The 25,079-nt window shown below is 36.9% G+C and overlaps 2 protein-coding genes across 6 annotated transcripts in view; one reads left to right on the top strand and one right to left on the bottom strand.

The window, feature by feature from the left end:
* The first annotated feature begins 1,810 nt into the window (after positions 1-1,810).
* LOC127521457 (putative methyltransferase NSUN7) lies at positions 1,811-15,164 on the top strand. Its single transcript, XM_051910727.1, has 12 exons — positions 1,811-1,870; positions 2,523-2,990; positions 7,349-7,407; positions 7,480-7,616; positions 8,317-8,469; positions 8,560-8,743; positions 9,188-9,401; positions 9,523-9,666; positions 9,795-9,896; positions 11,084-11,201; positions 11,490-11,589; positions 13,132-15,164. Exons 2-12 carry the CDS (start codon positions 2,540-2,542, stop codon positions 14,050-14,052), a joined length of 2,583 nt encoding a protein of 860 aa, XP_051766687.1. The 5' UTR covers positions 1,811-1,870; positions 2,523-2,539; the 3' UTR covers positions 14,053-15,164.
* A 1,410-nt stretch (positions 15,165-16,574) lies between these two features.
* The window catches only part of apbb2b (amyloid beta (A4) precursor protein-binding, family B, member 2b), a 58,027-nt gene continuing 49,522 nt past the window's right edge, over positions 16,575-25,079 (bottom strand). For 2 of the 5 annotated variants that reach the window (XM_051890514.1, XM_051890554.1), the window contains 7 exons: positions 24,735-24,849; positions 24,428-24,515; positions 24,065-24,148; positions 23,093-23,140; positions 22,741-22,856; positions 22,410-22,589; positions 16,575-20,963 (listed from right to left, as the gene is read on the bottom strand). In XM_051890514.1, the coding sequence (XP_051746474.1) occupies positions 20,793-20,963; positions 22,410-22,589; positions 22,741-22,856; positions 23,093-23,140; positions 24,065-24,148; positions 24,428-24,515; positions 24,735-24,849 (802 nt within the window). In that variant the 3' untranslated portion in view covers positions 16,575-20,792. The remainder of the gene's footprint in view (positions 20,964-22,409; positions 22,590-22,740; positions 22,857-23,092; positions 23,141-24,064; positions 24,149-24,427; positions 24,516-24,734; positions 24,850-25,079) is intronic. The other 3 variants (XM_051890524.1, XM_051890533.1, XM_051890543.1) reach the window with 3 other exon arrangements.

Raw genomic sequence — 25,079 nt, 5'->3', positions numbered from 1 at the left:
AAGTGTCTCTTTTTTGAACAAACCCCTAACTCTAGTTCAATTTTGCAGGTAACTTGTCCCATACAGTTTGTGCTCCATTAATGAGTGATACATCAATGTGTGCAACTTGATGGAAAGAAGTGGGATTTTACTTTTATATAATTAATTATTTATTATATATATATTATTTATTTATTTAAAAAAGGGGGTCATCATATTTAGTTTGTAAAGTTTGAAAAACCCCTGACCATGCTAAATACCACTCAAAACACTCTAACAACCACATAACAATGTATTGGCAACCAACCACCCGGTGGCTTCAAAGCATAACCTAAAATCAAAATATGTTCAAATTATTCCAGTTCTCCCCTTCTGTTTAGTCAATAAGACCTAATGTAACCTACAGACAAACAGCAGTTCTCTTATTTGTGCATTCATTACAACTTATTAGAATCAGTTTGTTTCACACCAGCAAAGATATTGCCATCACACATCCTACATTCACACACTGATCAGATGAGGCTATATATATATTGAAGAAATCTTTACAAACACTGTTAAAGCTGAAATAGCAGTGAAGCTGCAGTGTCACTGGACACACTGATCTGCCCCTGAGGCATTGAGATGTGGGTTAATGAGGAAAAAGAAGCTGTGTATTCCTTTACATTACTAATTCAGCACACAGACACACATGGAAGTGTACACACCCCACACACAGCATTATTAATTAAGCAGTCTCACTGTGTTTGTTCCACTAATCTGAAGTTAAAGTAACAAAGGATTATTTTCAAAGAGATTGACAGGTCTCATCACTAATTAAAAGTCAACTGATGACAGTAGAGACCAATAAGGTGCTGCGTGGGTGGGGCTAAATTAGACTCAGCAGTTGATTGGCTGTAAAAGTTTGGAATTAAACCATCAGTTCTTCAAAAAAGGGACTGGAAACTTCTGACAAAGACCAGTGTAGTTTGTTTCGGTGCTAATGTGGGGGTAACTGAGGGAGACTGGGCTCAGAATGGATTTGAGACCAAAGCAATGAATCATTCAGCATGATGAATGCAAACGTCAGGCTAATTGTGTCTCATTGGAGACGACGTACGTCAGGCATGAAAGGGTTTCAAATGAGCAGAAATTAAGCGTTACTCTGGAGTCTGTTTACCCTTAAAGCCAGCAGTCTGTTCTTTAACTAAACTCCAATGAACAACAGCATCTCTGTCTTGTAAAGAAGAGGGTAAGAAATAGAACAAACACACTTCCAAATGAACATATATGACACTCTATGTGCTATCTTACACACCTCTTTCTTATCTCAAACCTGTTAATGTAGGCCTACTATTCGTTGTTTTCAGTGAGCGTGTGTGTGTGTGTGTGTGTGTGTGAGAGAGAGAGAGAGAAATGATGAGCTGCTGATAGCTAGCTGACTATATCTGTAGACAGAAGATTCACACTCTTTTGACAAGAACAATTGTGTTTGTTGTAGTGACATAGGATCTCAGAGAGAGAGAGACCGTATGTGAGACAAGGGAGACAGACAGATAGAGAGAGGGGGGGCTCCTAATTCTCACATTCTGTTCTCATATTCATACCTGTTGCCGGGCTGACTGCACTTACATTATGAGAGGTACGTATTAAAATTTCATTTTGACTAATTAGATTTTGAATGTGTCTACAGTGGGGTTCAAAACTCCACACTGAAAATGCGGGACTCAGATTATAATTTAAACCTGGTAATAAGTAGAACGTTACAGGATTTTTAAAATTAAAAACAAAATAAATGTTATGGTGTAAAATAAATAAGAAATATTTAAGATTCTGCACTGTTTCTAGGTCACAGGTTCTAGTGGTCCCAGACTTTTGGAGCCAACTGTATATTCACACTTCTTCAGGGTTGGTAAGATGTCTTAATGTCGAAAAAAAAAATTATTCTTATGCATTTATTTGATCAAAAATACATTAAAATGGTATTATTGTGAAATACATTTGATTTAAAATCATAAAAATTTACATTTTTGTAGCAATGTAGAAGTTTTAACTGTCACTTTTGATGTAGTACAGTGGGGTCCAAAACTCCCCATTAAAAATCTGTTGAAATTCTTGAAATTTCACTGAAATTCTGATTTTAACCAGGCAATAAACAGAAAGTTACAGAATTAAGTAAATGACATAAAATGAATAAGAAATGTTTAAGATTCTCCACTATTCTCAATGGTTCTAGTGGTCGCAGACTTTTGGACCCTACCGTATATTCATATAACTGTATACTGAATATTCTTTTCCATACAGAGTGAAAATACTATTTATACTATTTATACTGTCAAACAGAATAAAATATGATGATCCTTATTGTATCATGTGTGTAAAGACCGAATTATACTGTGTGAGAAACCCTATTCAGTGTGAAATTAACACAGCATGTTGTTTACAAAGTTAAATAATTGGCTTTTATATTGTCATTTTACTGACCCTAGCTCAAAACCCCTGGATAATGTGTGTAAAATAATAATAAATGATCTATGATACACTAATTCAGTATCTATTCACAGAACTTGGCTCTATCAGAATGGTTAAACAGACTCTCAACTCCACATTGGACTCAGATCTGCCTGATGTCACATCACTGAACTTACTGGATCAAGAATCCACTCCTGAGAATAAAAGACACACTGCAATGTCACCCAAGGACCCTATGGGAAAAGTATGTGTTCAATCCCTTAAAAAGAGGGTCACTGCAGTGTCTGCAGAACGGAACAGAGTCAGGATGGAGAGAGAGGGAACACCTCTGGGATTCCCCGACTCTGTGTACTTTCATGCTGCAGCTATTTTCCAGAAAACTCATGTGGAGAAAGACCTCGCACGCCGACTCATTCGCTATGGGCACATCAGTCCCGGTGGTGATGATGATGATGATGACGATGATGATGACAATGATTCTGGGATTGTCAACGACGGTGATGCCAACACCAAGCAGAATGAGCACTGGGCATATGAGCTGGCGTTTAACACCCTGAAATGTAAGTGACAAAATAAAGTCAGGTCTCAAAATCATAGAGTTTGTATGATTATCAGGATGAGAATTACTTTTCCTTTAAAATATCATATTTCAATATTCTCCTCCAGTTAAAAAATGGGCCTGATATTGTATAAGAAACTTCATAAAGAAGGCAAATAAGTATTTGGTAAGAATGTAAATATCATAAAGTGGTGAGATTTAGAAAGCACAAGAATCTAACGTGTCCAGTTTATCTTGATTGTTTTTGCAGTGTGCAGTTAATGTCCCTCTGGTCACTGATGTCATACTATTTGTGGCCCACAAATCTTTAACATCAATTATTCAGTTCCACAGATACAGGACTCAAAGGTGCAGTTGGAAACAGATGAAGAGTCATAAACGTATAATAATACTGTTACCCAGAATTCCATTGTTTTTTCCTATCCTGTCTGACAGTACTGCAGAGGAGAGTTTGTCCTTTATCTAACGTTGTAAAAGAAACTGAGTTGGTTGTCACACATTTTATTCTTTGGTGGTTTCTGAATGAATTTTTAAGTAATTGGATTAAAAACAGCAGTCAGTGCTGCAGAATATTTGCAAAATATTTAATATTCTTAATTTATTTTGATTTGAAGATAATAGACTGACTTTTGGGGTGTGGCTCAGTGCCTGAAAAAAAACATTTCTTCTCCTCTGACCTCATCTTTCCATGCCTTCCTCCCTCTTCTTTCCATTACTGAAGTCCTGAATCAATAATTTGGGAATGTCTGGTTACATTCTGGTTGAGTTTCTTCTTGTAGCTTATCTTCCCTACACACGTCTCTGACTCATTCCTCTCTCTCTCTCTCTCTCTCTCTCTCTCTCTCTCTCTCTCTCTCTCTCTCTCTCTTCTTCCTCTTCTCTCTCTCTCTCTTTCTCTATCTCTCTCTCTCTCTCTCTCTCTCTCTCTCTCTTCCTTGCTCTGCTTTGCCCTCACTTTCTCAAACTTTTTGCTTAGGGGAGGCTTTTTTACTTTTTTCTTTTTTTTAAGGACATCTATTTGCTTTTAGTGTAGTCAGGTCAGACATCAGTTCACTGACTGCTGTAACACTTTAATGGCTGTGCTGAGCTGTGAGCATGAGGTCAGTTCATACTCAGTCAGTTCCATCATCCAGAAACACAAAGACAACAAATTTATATACAATTCAGAGAGGATTAGACATAAGCCTATCAATCAGTAATTGTTTATTATAAATGTTAAAGGAGCAAAAATTTATTCACTTTTTAATTTTTATATTTATTATTATAAGTATATATTCATATATTATATACAGTGCCTATTGAAAGTAATCATACCATGTGAAAATCTTTACCTTTTGTCACATTACACTAGGGCTGGGTAAACAATATCGATTTCTCGATTTTAATCGATTCTCATTTTTACGAACCGATATCGATTCTTAAATCCCAAGAATCGATTAGTCTAGTCTGTTTTCAATTGATGAATGAACAGAACATGTAGCGCGCCTCCCATCCAAAAAATCACAATAATCTTTGTGCTTTGTTACTTTTTGATATGAAGCAAAGTCTCAGATTTCAAATGACGTCCATCTTATTATGAGATTCAAAAAATAAATACCGTTTTGGCGCTGTTTAATGTAGCGTTACAGATCGCTTTAGTTAAAGAGAAGCAGCAGCACGGAGCGCATGTGAACATCCTCTCCTCCGCTTTAATACCAGTTACAGCGCGAAATAAACATGACTAAACATCTGAAGGTATGTTAAAATATACAGTACAACGGAATCCGTATCATGTCTCGTGTAATAGCTCAATCAGTGTTTCAACCTCGGAAACACGTCAATAAAACAGCTTGTAAACAATGTCACATAACGTCACATTTACCTCAGAAAAACATATTCAGTGACCATAAACTCATTAGTCAGCTAGAAAAATGTAAAGCAACATTCTGTAAATATAGCTATGCACCGTTACATATTCATTATAATGTTCTTCAATATTTAATGCATGTTTGAAATCAGTTATGACAGCCACGATTTAAATGTTTATATTTAAAAAAAACAAAAAAAAACAAAAAACAAATTGGAGTAGAAATATGATTGTGTAATTCTAAACTTTATTTATTATAAAAAAACAAACAAACATAATTGAGTGTAATTTAAGTGTTTGTATATAAATTAATTTTAACCTTCAATATTATAGTAAAGTAGTACCAACTGACTCCCATGTGTAGGCTAGTTTACAGCATTAGTTGAGAGATTTTTTTCCTCCAGAAAATTTGCCACATACTGTAACTGATATTCTACATCCAAAATAATTGATATCGAATCTAATCGAATCGCAAGCATGTGAATAGAAATCGAATCGAATCGTGAAAATTGTGTCAATACCCAGCCCTACATTACACCCTGGAAAATAAAAATAAAATAAATATTAACTTTTTGAGCTCTATGTACACATTATAACCCTCATCATCAAAGTAAAAATAACATTTTAAAACATTCTGGAGGATTATTAAAAATTAATTAGTGAAATATCTGGTTTGGTAAAGAGATCAGCCGTTATAAACTTGATCAAGTTCAACCAGTCAACTTCCAGATCAAACACCAAGCTAAATGCCCAACCTGACATCAATTGTAGTGGTTTTGATTACTTCTGAATAAAAACAGATGTTTCTTGAAGATTCCACTGTTAGTAGTGCGTGGTACTGCAAATAATTCACCATGGTTGGGAAAGTGCTTTAAAAAAGCCTCCGGGTAAAGTTGTAGAAAGGCACAAGTTAGGAGAAAGCTACAAAAACATTTTGAAGGCTTTAGCTATCCATCTGAGTACTGTACTGAGTACTAAGAGCATCTTTAAGAAGTGGAAAGCATATGGCACCACCAACACATTGCTTAAATCAGGCCGTCCATCCAAACTGAATGACCGAGCCAAGAGGACATTGATCAGAGAAGCTGCCAAAAGGCCTTACAAGGCTTTATGGCTGGGATTGGTCAGTCTGTGCAAGTGACAACTATCTCACAAGCTTAACACAAAGCTGGCCTGTATGGCAGGGTGGCAAGAAAGAAGTCTTTTCTGAAAAAGTGCCACACTCAGTCTTGTTTGCGCTATACAAAAACACAAGACTCTGATGCCATCTGGCAAAAGGTGCTATGGTCTGATGAGACCAAAATTGATCTTTTTGGACTGGACTACAAGCGCTATGTTTGGCGAAAAGCAAACACAGCACACCACCCAAAACACACCACTATAAGCTTGTGTGGGGGTGTTTCTCTTCAGCGGGGACTGGGCGATTGATCAGGATTGAAGGGAAAATGGATGCTGCCAAGGACATCCAAATTCTTGAGGAAAACCTGCGTCCCTCTGCTAGACAGCTGAAGATGGGCAGGTCATTCACTTTCCAACACGACAATGATCCTAAACATACCGCCAAAGCAATGACTTGGAAAGGAAGGTGAATGTCCTGGCCAAGTCAGAGCCCTGACTTAAATCCGATAGAAAATCTGTGGATGGACTTGAAGAGAGCAGTCCATTGCTGCTCACTACGGAATTTGGCTGAACTTGAGCAAGGAGGAATGGGCAAATATTCCTCAATCTAGGTGTGCAAAGCTAGTACAGACATATCCAAAAGGATTGATGGCTGTAATTACAGCAAAAGGTGTTTTTTTACTATTATTTTTTAGAACTGTTGGCTTTTTCTTTTCCTTTCTTTTTTTTGTAAGGCAAAATCTGTAAATATATATATATATATATATTTTTTGGAATGGGTTTTGATTTCAGGCTGTACGACAAATAAAGTAACTAATTCAAAGGGGTGATGATGGGGGGGATGATGATTTTCTATATGCACTGTAGTATATATTATTCAGGCCTATTTTTCTCTTAAGATATTTTTCTTCTTCCAAGCTTAAATTTAAAAAAAATCTTAGATCTATGCTTAAAACAAGAAAAAGTAAAATAAATAAAAAATAAATTATCCTCCCCAAACATTTTTAAATTAGAAATATTTTACAAGACCTCATAAAAGCTGATTATTTTTATTTTAAAATAATCTGGATTTATTTAAATAATTTCTCCTCCATTTTAAATTCAGTTCACTTTTTTTTTTTATTCAGTAAGCCAGTCTGAGTTGGAATCCAGCTATTTTTAAAATAATTTCTCAGCAAAACTGATGTAACTCACACATCAGTTTTGCTTTTGGGTATTTTAGGATCTCTGGAGTGCATTGCTGCGATTTTTGCTCTTCACTACAGCACTTCATATTATGCTGTTGAATTACAACCAACCATTTTAGTATAGCAGCGGTATCATAGCATAATTTTATTGCTCTACTTCATCTTCTACAGCTAAATATCACAAACTCTCTCCTCCTACCATCACAGACCAAGATCTGCTGGAGGAGATCCTGACTGACAGCTACTTCTACCGTTCTCAGCAAATGGTGGGTCTGTTATGACTGGCATCTGCCCTTTTATGTTGATACCATGATTGACTTTTTGATGTGTTTGTTCAGCCAGATGACCTCATGGCTCTTGTGGTGGTCATACTCTATGATCTCCTGGACAGGAAGTTCCAGCCCAGAGAGCCAATGAAAAGAGTAGAGGAAGGACTTATAAAGGAAGTAAGACAGGTGGAGGACAGCCTTTATCGGTCAGTATGAGCAGGTCTGCCCTGTAAAAATTCATTCATCCTTTATTATGTCAGACTGATATTCTGTGAATCCCATGTATTGAATAAAAAATCTCAACTGCCTCTCATACAGAGCAAAAAGTTTAATTGAAGAGTATTTTCTGAAAAAAAAAAAAAAAATGTCCTCACAAATTTCAGAAAAAATCTCAACAATGTCTCAGCCAGCCACCCCTCAAACAAACTTTTCCATCTTAAGTCAAAGATTTTGATGGATGCCTATTTCCCCCTTAAAGTTTTTTTAAGGATAATTGCAACTTTATGTCTCAAAATGGTATTTTTAGTGATTTCAACTTTCTGTCCTCCAATTGTGACTTTATATAATGTGAATTCATTTTTTATTTTTATACTCTGAAGTAGAAATAGAATTTCCATAGATTAGGACTCACACATCTCATTTTTACAGGACTAAATTACCTGGATTGTTATAAATATTAATTTTATAGCTCTGCCAAAATAATATTCCCATTTTTATCACTCCTAAAAGGAGTTTTGGGAAGAACGTCTGAGGCTAAGATGATACTTAAATGAAGCACATCTTAGAACTCCATTAAATGTCCTGAACTTCAAATAAATAAAAACAAAACATTCCTCTGGTGATGTGATACAAGTCTTTAAAGACATTGAACCTTAGAAATGGTGATGGTATATTTGTGTGTATCAGGTTCAAGACCAAACTGGAAGCCTCACTGGCTCAGTACAGAATAAAGCAGAATTTGCTGACAATTGACAGTTACCTGCCACCAGCTGTGAGGGCTAAACAACAAAGATCACAAACGGTACCGCTTTATGCCTGGGTCAACACCCTCAAAGCCAGGTAGTGTGTATCTTTGTGTGTATGTACACAAATGTATTCTTATTTAATATATACACCTGCCATATTGTGTATGTATACCATTTCATCCAGCATTGAAGACGTGTGTGAGACTCTGAGGACATCAGGCTTCACTCAGGTCGATTCACACATTAACCTGGTGGGAAATGTGTTCTGTAAGGACAAACACTGTTCCAATGTCCTGCTGTTTCCCAGAAGGCTCAGAAAACAATTGGAGAAAACCAAACTAGTGACAGAGCACACACTCATAATACAGGTAATAAAGACAAACAAGCATTATTCTAAGGAAGCTCGTTTAGAATAAAAAAGGTAATAAAACTTTATCTCACAATTCTGACTTTTTTTTCCGCAGTTGCGAGTTTATAATTTGCAGTTCTGGCTTCTTTCTCATAATTGTGAGATAAACTCGAAATAGAATTGTGACTTTGTTCTCGCAATTGTGAATTATAACACGCAATTCTGATGTTATAACTCACAAGTTTATATATCACAATTCGGACTTTATTTCTCGCAATTGTAAGTTTATAACTCGCAATTCTGTCTGTTTTTCTCTGAATTTTCAGATATAAACTCGCAATTGCAAGTTATAAAGTCTGTGAGATAAAAAGGCAGAACTTTTATTCTGTTGCGGAAACCATCTTCCATATCATTCTGATGGTGCAAACACATATCCAGGTTTAATGTGTGTGCGTGAATTCAGGATAAATCTCGCAGTCTGGCTGCATGTGCGGTTCGCCCGCTGTTGGGTAAGGGTGGAGACGTTCTGATGGTGGGGTCTTTCTCTGCTCTGACTTTGGCTCACGTGGCTGTCCAGGCCACTGCCTGTTCTGGCTGTGTACATGTATGTGGGGTCCTTAATGTCTCCACCTTCAACAAGGAATTACAATCTATCCTCACCTCTACTGGCTGCAAAAGTAAGTGTTACTCTGCCTAACCTTATAACAAGTAAATATTTACATACCATAGTAATACCTGCCTGTGTTTAGTGAAGTAGTGAAGTATTGATACTCAGGTGTTTTCTGTCTTTTTCCACAGATGTGAAACTTATGTCTGAGTACTTCAATGAGCTTAATGAATGGGATTTGCGTATTCAGAAGGTTCGGGTGATTGTGTTGCTCCCACAGTGTTCTGCCTCAGCGCTCTGTAACCCTGTTGAGTTTATCCTCAATGAGAATGGAGGTACAGCAACAAATATGCATGATCGTACATTTGAAAGGTTCTCTTTTTCATTGTGGGCAGTTTAGAGGTCATTGAACCAAAACAAACTGAAACGACATTTCAACATAAGACATACTGCTCTTTATCAGACAGAGGGCTGTTGCATGGCCTATCTAAAGGAACCATCTCTGACAGTAAAATGGAGGCACTAGTTGCTAAGCAGACACAAGACCTCAACCATGCACTTACCTGTGAGTCACACATACACACACACGCACACGCACACACACACACACACACACGCTGGGTTTCCATGTTTTATGGGGACTATAATAGACATAATGATTTTTATACTATACAGATTGTATATTCTATCCCCTAATCCTAACCCTACCCCTAAACACAACCACAGCAACACAACTTTCTGCATTTTTTACATTTTTAAAATATTTAGTATGATTTATAAGCTGTTTTTCTCATGGGACCAAAATGCCACAAAGTCAAAGAATTGCCATCTTAACGTAGGGTTTACTGGGACCACACACACACACTCACACGCACACACACACACACACACACACACACACACACACATTCATGTACTACCTGATTTTTTTTTGTGACACTGAAAATTTCCATGTCTAAAGCTTCCACTAAGTGGGAATGAGAAATATTTTTTTCTATTAATTTGTTTTACTGAATTTTTATCCATGTGTTTCTCTCACCACAATACAAAAATAATTGTTAATAATGAATTTATAATAATTAAAATGATTAATCAGTAATTTTGTCTTATTTTCCAATTAATCATGTAAACAATATTTAGAATATTTCTTGATGACCACAGTTTATGCATTAACTTGATCGAATTGTGTTCTGCATCAATCTTACTAGCTTGTTTTGCTATAAATTATTAACTATAAATTATGCATAATTACATGCAATTAACCCTAAACCAAACCCTCATCCTATCCCTAACCCTATATAGTAAGTACATACATGTAGTTAATTATTATTACTCAGTACTTAAATGTATAATTACACTGTAACATGGACACCTTAAAATAAAGTGTAACCATTTATTTTGTGTCCCTGTTACAGTGTAATTATACATTTAAGCACTGAGTAATATTCATTAACAACATGATTTAGGGTTAGTTGCTTGTAATTATGTAAAATTTACTGTTGTTACTGTAGTAAGTAGGGGAGAACAGGGTGATTTGAGCCTTGTTTCTAGACAACCATAAACAAAATTGGTCATGTGACTACACACTTTTTAAGAGTCATCCATTTTATTCACTGTGATAAAGAGAGGCCCATGGAATAATTGCTAAACACATTTAAGTTAAAAAAAAAAAAAATTGTTTGTTTATTTATTTATTAATAATACATTGACTAAATCACATCTTCTGTGTTAACTTGACTTGCTTAACTGCAGTTCCTAAAGTGAAAGGCATAGTGTACTGCACATGCTCAGTATATCCAGAGGAGAATGAACAACTTGTGAAGAGAGCGCTTGAAAACGCAGACAGCAAAGCAAAAGCTGTGCCCTTCAGGTAACACACACATCTCTCTCTCACACATCTCTCTCTCTCATACACACACACACACATACACTGTCCAGGCATTAAGTCCTTCCTGTCACACGCCACTAACTGTACGGATTTAAAGTTGCTGTATCCATGGAAACAGCAGTTAATCCATGGAAAAGCAAGTGGGGAAGGATTATGTGAATGTTTGAGTTATGAGAAAAAGGATATAATTTGGATTTAATTTACTGAATTTGCAACACAAAACATCTCTCTCTCTCTCTCTCTCTCTCTCTCTTGCTACATGTTTCTCAGGCTGGTCACTGCAGGATGGGATGATGAGGAAGAGAAGTTTTTCAGAACTGAAGCATCTGAAGTCACAAATGGCTGCTTCCTCTGTGTGATGAAAAGAGAGGTGAGAAAGACGGAAAGAGAGAATCAGAAAACTAACAGATTTTTTTTAAACACATATAAAGGGATTTTTACAAGACATGCTGTGATTCATACCCTGTGTTGAAATGTGTGTGTATGAGATGGTGAGAGAGCTCACAGACACACACACACACACACACACCGCTCTCATGCAGAGCTTGATGCATTGCTGTCCTAAATACTGGCAGTGTAGCTCCGGTTTGCACTAAATAATGAACACTTGTGTCTGATCACATTAGCATCCACACAAGACCACACACAGCAAGAGAAACAAGCCTGTAGCTTTTTTTGTGTGTGTATTTGCGAAAGCTTGCATTTGAACTTTTTTTGCATTACACTTTTGTACTACACTGAATATTTTTCGGGGTTTTTTTTTTTTAGTTTTTGTTTGTTTTAATTGAACATTGCCCACAAAAGTTGTCATTACTGGGAATCTGCCATTAATCACTGATAGTAAAACAATTGTGAAACACAAAACAATAATATTGAAACTATATTATTATAGACAGATAGATAGATAGACAGAATAAAATATGAATTATACATTTGTATTCAAAATACAAATTTAAATATACATTTAAATATATTTATATACACATTTAAACATATACTACTGTTCAAAAGTTAGGGTTAGTAATTATTCAGCAAGGATGCATTAAATATATCAAAAGTGACAGTAAAGACATTTATAATATATAATATTTCTATTATTTATTTTTTTAAAGAAATTAATACTTGTATTCAGCAAATTTAATTCATCAAAAGTGACAGTAAAGACATTTATAAGATTTCTGTTTCAAATAAATGTTCTTTTAAACATTCTTTTCATAAAAGAATCCTGAAAAAATAATGGTTTCCGCAAAAATATTAAGCAGCACAGCTGTTTTTAACATTGATAATTGAAAATCATATTGTTTTAATTATTATAATAATAATAAATGTTTCTTGAGCACCAAATCAGCATAATGTTCTCTGAAAGATCATGGAGTAATGATACTGAAAATTCAGCTTTGACATCACAGGAATAAATTACCTTTTAAAATATATTCAAATAGAAAAGTTCATATGTTTTATTATATTATGTTTTTTTTTATATGTTTGATCTAATAAAGTCAGCCAAAAACAAAAAATCTTACCGATCCCCAACTTTTGAACAATAGTGTATGTAGTAGAATAAATGTATTTATTTTTTTATTAAATTAGATCAAAACACGTGACAACTTGCCTCAAGCTGACACATTCCCTTGTCCCAAGAATATGGTTCAACAACCTTTTGGTTGAAATCCCTTCATTTTAAGTTTCACAGACATTGTGTAAAATCAGTCAATCAGATTAGACTTCTTGGTAATTTCCAGGTGTGTGAGCACAATTCATCAGATGGTCAGTGAATGGACTGTCGACAGACCTTAAATGTGCCATCTTTGGCTGAGACTATTGCGATTATGTCCTTGTGACAACTAGCCCTGGTCTCCCTATATATAATAATATTGCACTATGTACATTGTGTGTGTTTTCTTTCTAACAGCAAGACCCAGCAGAGGCAGAAACTGTGCAGGACATTTTGGCTCGAGCTGCTGCTAAAGGTTTATTGGGGGGGCTGCTGCCTCCTGATCCCCTGAATGGAGAGAAACCAAAAAAGAGGAAAAAACAAAAAGGATCCACATCAATTCTTCCGCCTTCCTCTCTGATTGAGCCTCCTGCATCAGTGATGATCAGTCTGAGTCCTCCAGCTGACAGTGTGCTCACCGATACCATCAGTCAGACAGCAGCCGCTCCAAAACACACTTCTACAGTCCTGAATGACAGTTCCACAATCCTAGATCACACTTCAGTCACTAAAAGTCAAACTTCCACATTAATGGATGCCACATTTAGCACTACAAATCATTTTAGTGTTCTAGACCCATTGGACAATGATAAAAAACAGTCTTCCGTTGTGCGAAAGAAGCGACCAAAAGGTCATAAGCCTCAAGCTAAAGTTGCTAAGCAATCCAGGAGAAAAAAGACGTCTAAATCACACTCTCGTAAAGAACGGCAGAGCAAATCTCGACCTCCACGCAAGAGACTCCTGCACCTTCGGCCATCTCAACACGCTGTTGTTAACTCCATTAAACCAACTCCACCTCAGACCAAACCTGCTGCCATCAGAACCCCAGTGTCACCCTATAGATCCAGACATTTGCACAGTAGAGCCACATCTCAACGAGAATCCTTTAAACCAAAAAAGGAAATGATCAAATTAGAGGCCAGTAAGCCGTTCAGGGAGGAAATCCGGTCAAGAGAGCTCAGTCTCCCTCCCGTTTATCCGCTCAGTCCTTCACGCCTCTCTTCGTCCCCATATCGACTGTACTCCTCTAACTCTTCTAATTTCTCCAGCAGTCTTTCCTCTTCCAGCAGCATTGCCAAAGGCAGAGACTCCATTTTACGTTCACAGGTATGGCGCTGAGTTACAACTTGTTGTTCATACATTCACATCCTTTGTGCTTCCATACAAAAGAATTGTGGTAAACAATGTGTGCAGACAAATATATTGCCAGCGAAGGCAAGGTACTGATCTCATGACTAAAACAGTCTAGTTGATTTATTATTAATACAGTATCTCACAAAAGTGAGTACACCCCTCACATTTTTGTAAATATTTTATTATATCTTTTCATGTGACAACACTGAAGAAATGACACTTTGCTACAATGTAAAGTAGTGAGTGTACAGCTTGTATAACAGTGTAAATTTGCTGTCCCCTCAAAATAACTCAACACACAGCCATTAATGTCTAAACCGCTGGCCACAAAAGTGAGTACACCCCTAAGTGAAAATGTCCAAATTGGGCCCAGTGTGTCAATATTTAGTGTGGCCACCATTATTTTCCAGCACTGCCTTAACCCTCTTGGGCATGGAGTTCACCAGAGCTTCACAGGTTGCCACTGGAGTCCTCTTCCACTCCTCCATGACGACATCATGGAGCTGGTGGATGTTAGAGACCTTGCGCTCCTCCACCTTCCGTTTGAGGATGCCCCACAGATGCTCAATAGGGTTTAGGTCTGGAGACATTCTTTAGCAAGGCAGTGGTCATCTTGGAGGTGTGTTTGTGGTCGTTATCATGTTGGAATACTGCCCTGCGGCCCAGTCCCCGAAGGGAGGGGATCATGCTCTGCTTCAGTATGTCACAGTACATGCTGGCATTCATGGTTCATGGTTCCATGGCGAGGCCTGTTCTGAGTGGAACCTGTCCTGTTAAACCGCTGTATGGTCTTGGCCGCCGTGCTGCAGCTCAGTTTCAGGTTCTTGGCAATCTTCTTATAGCCTACACCATCTTTATGTAGAGCAACAATTATTTTTTTCAGATCCTCAGAGAGTTCTTTGCCATGAGGTGCCATGTTGAACTTCCAGTGACCAGTATGAGAGAGTGAGAGCGATAACACCAAATTTAACACACCTGCTTCCCATTCACACCTGAGATCTTGTAACACTAACGAGTCACATGACACCGGGGAGAGAAAATGGCTATTTGGACATTTTTGTGGCCAGCGGTTTAGACATTAATGGCTGTGTGTTGAGTTATTTTGAGGGGACAGCAAATTTACACTGTTATACAAGCTGTACACTCACTACTTTACATTGTAGCAAAGTGTCATTTCTTCAGTGTTGTCAAATGAAAAGATATAATAAAATATTTACAAAAATATGAGGGGTGAACTCACTTCTGTGAGATACTGCATATGCTGTTTGTTGGCATTACTGTAACTGTTTGTATTATGTAAACTATGTTAAATAAATCATTTTATTTGTGATTTGTAACCTGTAGAGGAAGGTCCTAACTGTATATGAATATGGGAATATGAAAAATATGAGATTGCTTGGTATCAAAAATCTGTGGTGGTCAATATGCACCACAGTTTATGTAATGAATAATGTATTTACTTTTAAATTAAACCATATTGTATCTTGTTTAACTTAAACAGTACTTTGTATATCATTTAATTGTTCATTTAAATTAATTTAAACAATATTTTATCTCATTTAATTAATTTAAACCAGATTTTATATCACTATAAAAGGTATACATTATCATCTTTATTTTGCCCCCCATTATTTTATTCACCATATTTTCTTTACTCTTTCAGTAGTGCAAGTAAATAATATTGTAATTGTTAAAGTCAGCATGTTTTATTTTTAAACATGTTTTGACCTCTTATTCTTAATCAAAATGTCATAACTCAACAATGATGGACAGAACCAAGCCCCATCCTACAATTTTTTTTTTCTCTTTTCCGATAATCTGTTTCACTTGGATGTATGTCACAATATAAAATAAAATATGTTTCATTGTGACTTTATAATTATGCCACTAAAGCTTTATTGACCCATATGTTGTAAAATATGATTATCTGGTTACACTTTATTTCGATAGTCCACTTTAGACATTCTACTAACTTTAAGTAACTTTACAACTACATGTCAATTAACTCATTAAAGTATTAGTAGACTGTTGTGTTTAGGTTAGTAGAATAAGCTGAAATGTAGTTGCAAAGTTACTTGTAGTCAGTCTGTTGGGAGACCATCAAAATAAAGTGTTAGCAAATATTAAGCAGACAGTCTACTAATAATCTAATGAGAGTTAGTTTACATGTAGTTGCTAAGTTATTTATAACAAGTCAAATGTCTAAAATGGACAATCAAAATAAAGTGTTACAGAATATCGAACCCAATCACGTAAGAAAACAACTATTTTATGAGATTTGAAATTTCATATGAATGATTATGTAATTTAATTAGTACGAAAACGTATGATTTTTAGAGGAATGCTAAGCATGAAGGTCCACCCATAAACCTCTGGGCCATAAGCAGATCATACAAATTCGACAAAACTTAAAATATATACGAACTGCCAGGAGAATGTGTTGGAATATCATTAGGACATTTCTTTCTACTAACAATATGTATGAGATCAATTACCAGCCAGAAACATTTTGATGTATTTTGTGATATGCCATTTATTTTCACAACAGTTTACATTTATATGGTGTACAAATTAGTGTAGAGCAGAGAAAGCCAATGTTTCCACAAAATCGTGTTCGAGTTTACGTCACCGGTAGAGTGTTAATTCTTAGCTTGTTAATTCTTGTGATGAGATTTCCTCTGATAGTCGTCAATCAGAGTGTTTCACCATGCAAGAACACTAGAGTCAATCAAACACACTACTCTTGGCTAACATGAGAATGATGATGATTCTATGCTGAATTATTGTACTGGACTACATTACCCATAAGCCCCCTCCCTCTTGCATGTAACAGCTGACTTTGCTGGTTGCCACTGAATTCATTTCTAAACAAAGTGTGATTGATTTTTATTTGCCATGAACCCATCCCCCCTCCCCATCAAAAAATGAATCCAAAAGAAAACATTGCATTGTATAAGACCCAAAATCACAGAGTGAAACTCACATGAAAGAGCTGAACAGAAAACCAACGTGCACTTTTTCGAAACTGCAAAAGACGGAATAAGAAGGGGAGATTGAGGGGGTGCAGTACGCAGGCAGATTGACACGTCTATACAGACAATGCTTTTTTCACCATCTCACTCTGATTATCTGCAGGGTGAAAAGCAGAATACGATGGGCCTTGTGTGGTCAAGATACAGGAGTAATGGTTAAAGTGGAGCTAGTGGAACATCTACATACTGCCCAAACTAATACCTTCTAATTTTGGTCATTGTGAAAAACCTGATGACAATCTTGACGAATGTGTCTATTGATGAAACTGTTTAAACTGACATTTTGAAACACACTAAATGACCAAAATGATGTGTAATATAATATAAATCATCATTATTAGGGCGCTAGACCTAATTAATAGGATGCTATTCCTTTTACTGTTATAACAGCTTTCACTGCTTCCTATTGTGCTAAAAATGGCATTCCAGACCATTACACTGCTTTTTAATTGTTTTGCTGTTAAATAGCAATATACATTATTAGAAGGACTTTTACCATTGTGCCATGTCCCAGCGTCTTGCACATGGGCACCACATTTTTAAAACTCATCATTTAAAGTCACCATGAAATCAACCAACTTTAGTCACCATGAATTCAAAACTGACAATTCATATATTTTTATGCAATATTGCAGTGGTTTTTTTTTAAATAATTTATCCATGCACATCATACTTAAAAAAAAAAATTCTAATGATGTGCAGGGTTGCCAGGTTTTCACAACAAAACCCGCCCAATTGCTACTCAAAACTAGCCCAAGCATGTTCCAGGGGCGGGGGTGGGGGGGTAAAAATCACGTTTCGGGGGATAAAATCCACGTTTTTGGTGGGGTTCTGGTAAAATTCGCTTTCCAGGTGCTAAATATCATGCAGTTTGGGGTCACTTCAACCCGCGGACATGAAAAACAACCAGCGGCAACAGTGTAAAAGTAGGCCAATTCCGCGGGGAAACACTGATGATGTGTTTACTGGCGCGAGGGCGGGACAAACTGTCACTCACATGAGATCACAGCACTAGCAAATGATGCAATCAATTCCCAATGGACAAAATCAAGTCCCGCCTTACATTTTTTCTTGTTCGAGAAACCGTTTCACTTGGATATTTATCGCAATAGGGAAGGAAAGATTACTGAGACCCTGTGTTTGGTGGCAATTTCCTACACTGCTTCTCAAATTGTCACAGAACGCGTTTTGTGTGAATGTCCCAAAATGTGATTGTTTGGCTGTACGATTGATTTTATGCCTGTAACTATTGGTTGCACTAAAATAGCCACTTGAACATCATATAGTGTATTCTAAAGCAGACTGAAGTTACATTAATCTATCTAATGTTGGTCTGGGCAGAATGTAAAGTTCCTACAAGGCCTTTCAAATGTTATGTTACCATGGCAGGCAGCGTCTGAGGGTCACCAGAGTAACTGTACAATATTTTGGATTGACATTTCTTGTTTGATTTGTTGTCCGAGACAGGGTAAAGAATGTCTAAGCATATGATACATCACAATAAAACCAGTATATACCGATATAAAATAGAATAAATAAAATAAAAAATATCATTTCTGTTCAGTACAGTTTTTCTTCTTAAATTGTCCCAGGACATGCAAGGCAATGTGTCTTTTTTTCTCTCTCAAATCTTCCTCAGAGCTAAAAGAATGCATAGATAGACACTTACAGTTCACATCTCCTCCCCTAGAGCTAGCTCTCCTAAAAAGGACCATAAAATAAATTCATATTCACAATCTCTACCGTCATTCACTCTTCTTCTTTTCTTTGTTTTGTCAGTTGGTTTATCTACAACACGTACATGAATTTTTTTACAGTATGGCCAGAACAAATGGGATCACAAGACATGCCAAGGCAAGTATAACCAAAAAAACATGACAAAATAAAAGTATCTGAAATTTGAAAAATAAAGCCTTATGATATGATGTTTGCTATATATAGATACTGTATGTACACACATAAGTGACTTGTCAAAACCCTTGTGAAAGAAAGGGTAGGTCTAGGAATACAGGTGGCACGCCAGAGCACAGCAAGACCACGTGGGTGCGTGCGGGTCAAAAAAACAAAACATTGTGAAGCGCAACCAGGACATGTAGAGCCACTAATGGCATCCAAACGTGAGGAACGGATGCTGGAACAGAAATAGCTCTTTAGTTTTTTCACTAACTTGGATGTGCTGAAGATAGTTCCTATTAAGTCAGGTATTTTTGACTTTCAGTCACTGGAGAGCCTCTCGAGGAAGTAAGCACTACGCTGGGGTTCAAAGCAGAAGTGACACCATTGAACTGTTTGGCTCTAAGCAAAGTTCTTCTCGCCTCCTGTATTTCGCTCCATGAGTATTTCAGTTCTCTTCTGCAACATTCTCTCTTTCAAAAGAAAAAAAAAAGGCAATTTCACTTTGGAAATATAAAAAGCACATTCATACTTTACATCTACACACTGAACTGAACAGGTCATGTCCTTCCAACTGTGTTAATGCAGGGCAAGTCTATGGGATGTTTGATTCATAAACGCTGTTCATTTCATATTCGCATCTTTTACAAGCCTCCTCATCAACTTTCAGTGAAGACAAGTGTGTCAGCAGAGCTTCTTGAAAAGAAAAAAATCATTTGGTGAAAGCTTTGATGCGTTTTGAAATTAATGCTGCGTTTCGCTCAATTTCCAACTTCCTACTTGGAAAAGTGCAAAGGAACTTCACTTGAAGTCGAACTTCCAACTTGCGCATTGCGTAGAGTCGTTTATACTCTGCAAATTGGTTGGTAGAAGATTTCATTGTTGACACTGAACAAAAGCAATGCTAAGTTAGCACTGTTGTCTTAAGGTGCAGGACATTCACTGTTTGGCGAATCTTTGAGTTTGAAATCAAGCCATTTCAATAGGAATCCATGTGACTAGTATGTCATGACTTTTGTGTGAACTGTGCTTCAAACATCTTCACACTATTGACGATGGACATTTTTCCCGGCAAAATTTCACCAAAATATCGCTAATGATTCATCTTTTGAGCACTGGAGCACCTTGTTCAGAAGATATCAAGTAGGAATTTTCAACATCCAACTTTGAATGGAACAGAGTGCAACCCTTCACAATCTTCTAAGTTTTACTTCCTCTCATCAGTTCATTCTTCTTCTTTCGTGTTCATCAGGATAACAAAGAATGCAACAAAAAAAGCTTGTTTTTATGACACTTGTGAACATCCTTTAGCAAATGAAGCAGCATCAAGCTCTTCTACACACCCGCACACACATATGGACATGCAACAGCTATGAACTGTGACGATACAAAGAAGCTCTGGTGTGTGAAACAGCCAAATTTGTTCTTTCTGAATTACACAAACTTTCTTCAGGTTGAGTTCTCTTTCAGCAGGCTTTGTCCAGATGAAGCGGTGTTTATAGATGGGCGGAGGCTGTTGGTTATTGTCATGCTGGAGAGGCATAGCTTTCCATGCAGATATACACGACTGACATATGGGTGATGGAAGAGAGAGGCTTGTAGATAGTGGATCAGGTATGTGTTTGTGAGTGTATTTTCTTGGCATCAGCTCATGTCATAATTATTTGTAGGTTTTCTTTCAGTTTTCGTCCTCGAGTTCCTCCTCATCTCCATCATGTGACTGGACAGGTATGTACAGGACATTCTGATAGTTATAAGCATGCAGAGCGTGACGGTGAGTATGCGTGCTTGTGTGTCAGATCACTGGGGGAGCTCAGTGACTGGTCTCTTCTGTTTGAGTGTGTCGATGAGGGACAGAACTCCGCGTTTGACGCTGGTGGAGACGCGGCGTGTGACTGAATCAGCAGGGGGTGCTTGGGAGCAGGCTTTCTGAGATGGAGGGCGTGCCACCAGACACTTCTGATACCTCAACTGCAGAGACAAAGAAAAAAGCGTGAGTGGATGAATTAATGTGTTGAATGCAATGCATCAGGCTGGGCTGGAAAAGATCTTCTTTTAACCATAATTTTGTTCAAATAAAAAAAGTTTGGGTGGTAGTTTGGACACCACATGCAGTTGGTATAAAATAGACACTGATATAGTCTATGGTGTTGACTTAAAGGGTTAGTTCACCCAAAAATGAAAATTCTGTCATTAATTACTCACCCTCATGTCGTTCCACACCCGTAAGACCTTCGTTCATCTTCAGAACACAAATTAAGATATTCAAATCCGATTGCTCAGTGAGGCCTCCATTGACAGCAGTATAATTAACACTTTCAAATGCCCAGAAAGGTACTAAAGACATATTTAAAACAATTCATGTGAGTACAGTGGTTCAACCTTAATGTCAAGAAGCGACGAGAATACTATTTGTGCGCCAAAAAAACAAAATACGACTTTATTCAACAATATCTAGTGATGGGCGATTTCAAAACGCTGCTTCATGAAGCTTCGAAGCTTTACTAATCTTTGCTTTGAATCAGTGGTTCGGAGCGTGTATTAAACTGATTCGAAACAAAAGATTCGTAAAGCTTCGAAGCTTTATGAAGCAGCGCTTTGAAATCACCCATCACTAGATATTGTTGAATAAAGTCATTATTTTGTTTTTTTGGTGCACAAAAAGTATTCTCGTCGCTTTATAACATCAAGGTTGAACCACTGTAGTCACATGAACTGTTTTAAATACGTCTTTAGTACCTTTCTGGGCATCTGAAAGTGTTAAGTGTGAATGCTGTCAATGCAGGCCTCACTGAGCCATCGGATTTTATCAAAAAATATCTTAATTTGTGTTCTGAAGATGAACGAAGGTCTTACGGGTGTGGAACGACATGAGGGTGAGTAATAAATTACAGAATTTTCATTTTTGGGTAAACTAACCCTTTAAGCGTGTGGGCGATTCGCAATATTTTTTATTTGGCCATCAAGTTTCATTCATAGAAGTCTCAGTGCTCAGTGTGGCATTTTTCATTTAAGGTAGGTAATGAAGCTGTTGGCTATGGGTATGTATAGTAATGAATATATATATATATATATATATATAAAACTTTAAAAATAAAAAAAAGGTATTTTAAATTGTAATAATATTTCACAATATTACAGTTTCACTATATTTTTCAATAAATAAATGCAGCCTTGGTGAGCATGAGGGACTTTTAAAAATTATTACCGACCCTAAACTTTTGAATGGTAGTGTATATTCAATAAGCTGAAAAATTCTGAGATATAATTTTAGCTATATTGCCCAGCTCTGGTCTTGACATTGATTGTGTTTAGTTATAAAGCTTCACTATAGTGCCCATAGTAGTAAGTTTGCTGCAGCAAGTTTGTAACGCAATTGACAAGGTGTAGAACCATTATTATGGTGTTATAACTCACCATGCATGCTGCCTGAACAGCTTCAGACACACTGCCAGCATTGGGATCACACCAAAAAACATGACACTCAAAGTGCTGGTTCCCAGAGTCCATGATGAATGCAAATGAATGCACATCTTTTCCTACTCCCATGAAGGACAGGAAACGTACACGACACTCCACTAGGACCTCCTCTTCCTCCTAATATAGGTTATGACACCAAGAATCACACAGTCAGAGTCAACATTTCAACAATAATAAGCATAACTGCGTTAGTTGTACTTTAGCAAAACACACAGCTATTTTGGCAATGATGTTATTGGGTTTAACAGATTAAAAGATCTGTAATTGCCTTCTCTTTGATGACTGTGACTGTTGCATCGGCTACATTCAACATCACTGGGATCCAGTCGTCTCGGATTGAAGATGTAATCAAACTGTCTATTGCACCGTTGAGAATGTCCATGCCTAGAAAACAGGGCAATCTGACCTTGTAATAGCACGTACAGTCTTAGGAAAAAAGTATGGGGGGATTTATCTGGATTTCCACATAAATTAGCCATAATTTACAACAGCTGCAACAACAGACAAATGCTGTCTGCTTAAATAACAAACAATGATGAGTTCTCATGTCTTTATTAAACACACTAAGTAGGGTGTTAATGATTTCTTCAAAAGCTAACTGTAGTTAGGAGTCATCTAACCTGGGGTCCAATAAATAAGACGAGATTGGAGGTCAGAGCCACCCTGACCTATAAAACAACACTCACAAAGAAGAAGAAGAAGAAGTTTATTTATATAGCGCCTTTCTACAAGCCAAAGGTCGCTCAACAAAGGTAGTTGAGCAACATTTACAGTAAAAACAAAAACATCAAATACAATTTATTGAAAATACATTTCGAACAAATAAGTTTTGAGTTGAGAATTAAAGGCAGATAGAGAGGAGATATTGCAAAAACAGCGGCATTTTGTACATACTTTAGCCTTTTAAAATGTTTTTTGGTAAGCCAATAAATAAGGCATTACAATAGTCCAAACAAGAACTTATTAGTGCAAGAATGAGGGTTTTGCTATTCAAAAGACGCATTGTCTGATGTGAACCATCGAACAAAAGAGATCTCGGAACACCTAAGATGAAGAATTGTTGACTTGCATAAAGCTAGAAAGGGTTACAAAAGCATGGCCTCAAGAAAGTGATTAACACCAGACCTCTCAAAAGTGAACTGAAAAAGTGTTGTAAGTAAGCAAAGTGCCACATGTCTGATTGGGTGTAAGATCAACTACCTATTAAATAAGGATTTACATACTTTTTCCACATTGCACTGCAAATGTTTACACTGTGTTTCCAATAAACACACGAAACAGAATCATTGTTTGTTAGTTTAAGCAGACTGTGTTTATCTGTTGTAAAGGATTAAGTCAAATTTTATGACCAATTAATTTACATTTATGTATCCAAAGCTACTTACCTGCATTGAAAGTAAACATTTTATCAGTTTTGCATTCCCTGGAAATCAAACCCATGATTGCTAGCGTCATGCTGTACTGTTTGAGCTACAGGAATTTATCCGTGAAATATATTTTATATTGTTAAGAAAAGCAGAGAGTGTATGTGAGAAAAAGAGAGAGAGCGTGAAAACTATGAGTGCAAGACTACGAGTGAGAAGATTGCTCACCTATAGGTCTGGCAACCGGCATCATGCCAACGTATAACACCTGGAACTTCTGCACCAGTTCAGTCTTTGGTGTGGGGAACTCTGCTAAGGGTAACACACAAATTACACATTAACACACACATATTACTCACCAGAGAAGAAATGCACATACACTTCCATTTAAATGTTTGGAATAATTACATTTTTTGTAATGTTTTTGAAGGAAGACTCTTATGTTCACCAAGGCTGGTTACATTTTTAAATGTATTCAAATAGAAAAAAATATTATATTACTGTATTTTTTGGTAAATGCAGCCTTGGTGAGCATAAGAGAATTCTTTCAAATCATTTTTTGACCGGTAGTGTATAAGCACGTTGTGTTACCTTGTAGTGGGACGTCGAGCCCAGCATGTGTTCTGTCCTGTAGGGATCCTCCAGCCATAGCTTTGGCATTCTTGCGCTCTGCCATGATCTATTACACAGAAATCGAACTCATTAGAGACTCTGCCCTAAATCAGCAGCCTAAACAGAATGTGAACCCTGTTTCTTCCTTCTCAGCTGTGTTCTAACCTTTCGCACATACTTGAGACTGTCAGTGGTTTTCTCTGCAGTTTTTGTGTTAAACTGTGTTGAATGGGCCATTGAGGATAATTTTGTGTTGGATGTTGTTTGTGTAGCGTGTAGTTCTCACCCTGGAGCAGATTTCGTGCAGACTGGTGGCGATGGCTTTGGCAGGGGTGTCACAGCGGAACACATGACATTTTAATATCCTGGTGTCCTTATCTCGCGCTACATATGCAAAATCCCTGTTTGCACACAATTAAAATGAAACAAGATTAAACTTCTATGTAAACAGCTGTTTAAGGTAAACATGAAACATCTTTCACAACCCATTTAAAATCACAAAATCTGTCATTTTTTCAAACAGGATACTGATCTAGAAAAAATGTAGAAGGTCATTTTATTGTATCCATAGGAAAATGATTGGGCCGCAAAAAGTTACTACATTTTTACAAAATAATTACAAAGAAAAACA

The sequence above is a fragment of the Ctenopharyngodon idella genome, chromosome 1 (genome assembly GCF_019924925.1).
Source record: "Ctenopharyngodon idella isolate HZGC_01 chromosome 1, HZGC01, whole genome shotgun sequence".
NCBI lineage: Eukaryota > Metazoa > Chordata > Actinopteri > Cypriniformes > Xenocyprididae > Ctenopharyngodon > Ctenopharyngodon idella.
The sequence above is the reverse complement of the archived record's forward strand: the minus strand, read 5'-3'. Positions and strand labels throughout refer to the sequence as shown.

What these genes read in the sequence shown, in the direction of transcription:
- LOC127521457 (XM_051910727.1), top strand. Translation starts at nt 2,540, where the DNA reads ATGGTTAAACAGACTCTCAACTCCACATTGGACTCAGATCTGCCTGAT. An exon ending in GTCAACACCCTCAAAGCCAG is followed by an intron (nt 8,470 to 8,559) that starts GTAGTGTGTATC and finishes CATTTCATCCAG; the next exon opens with CATTGAAGACGTGTGTGAGA. An exon ending in GCAAAAGCTGTGCCCTTCAG is followed by an intron (nt 11,202 to 11,489) that starts GTAACACACACA and finishes CATGTTTCTCAG; the next exon opens with GCTGGTCACTGCAGGATGGG.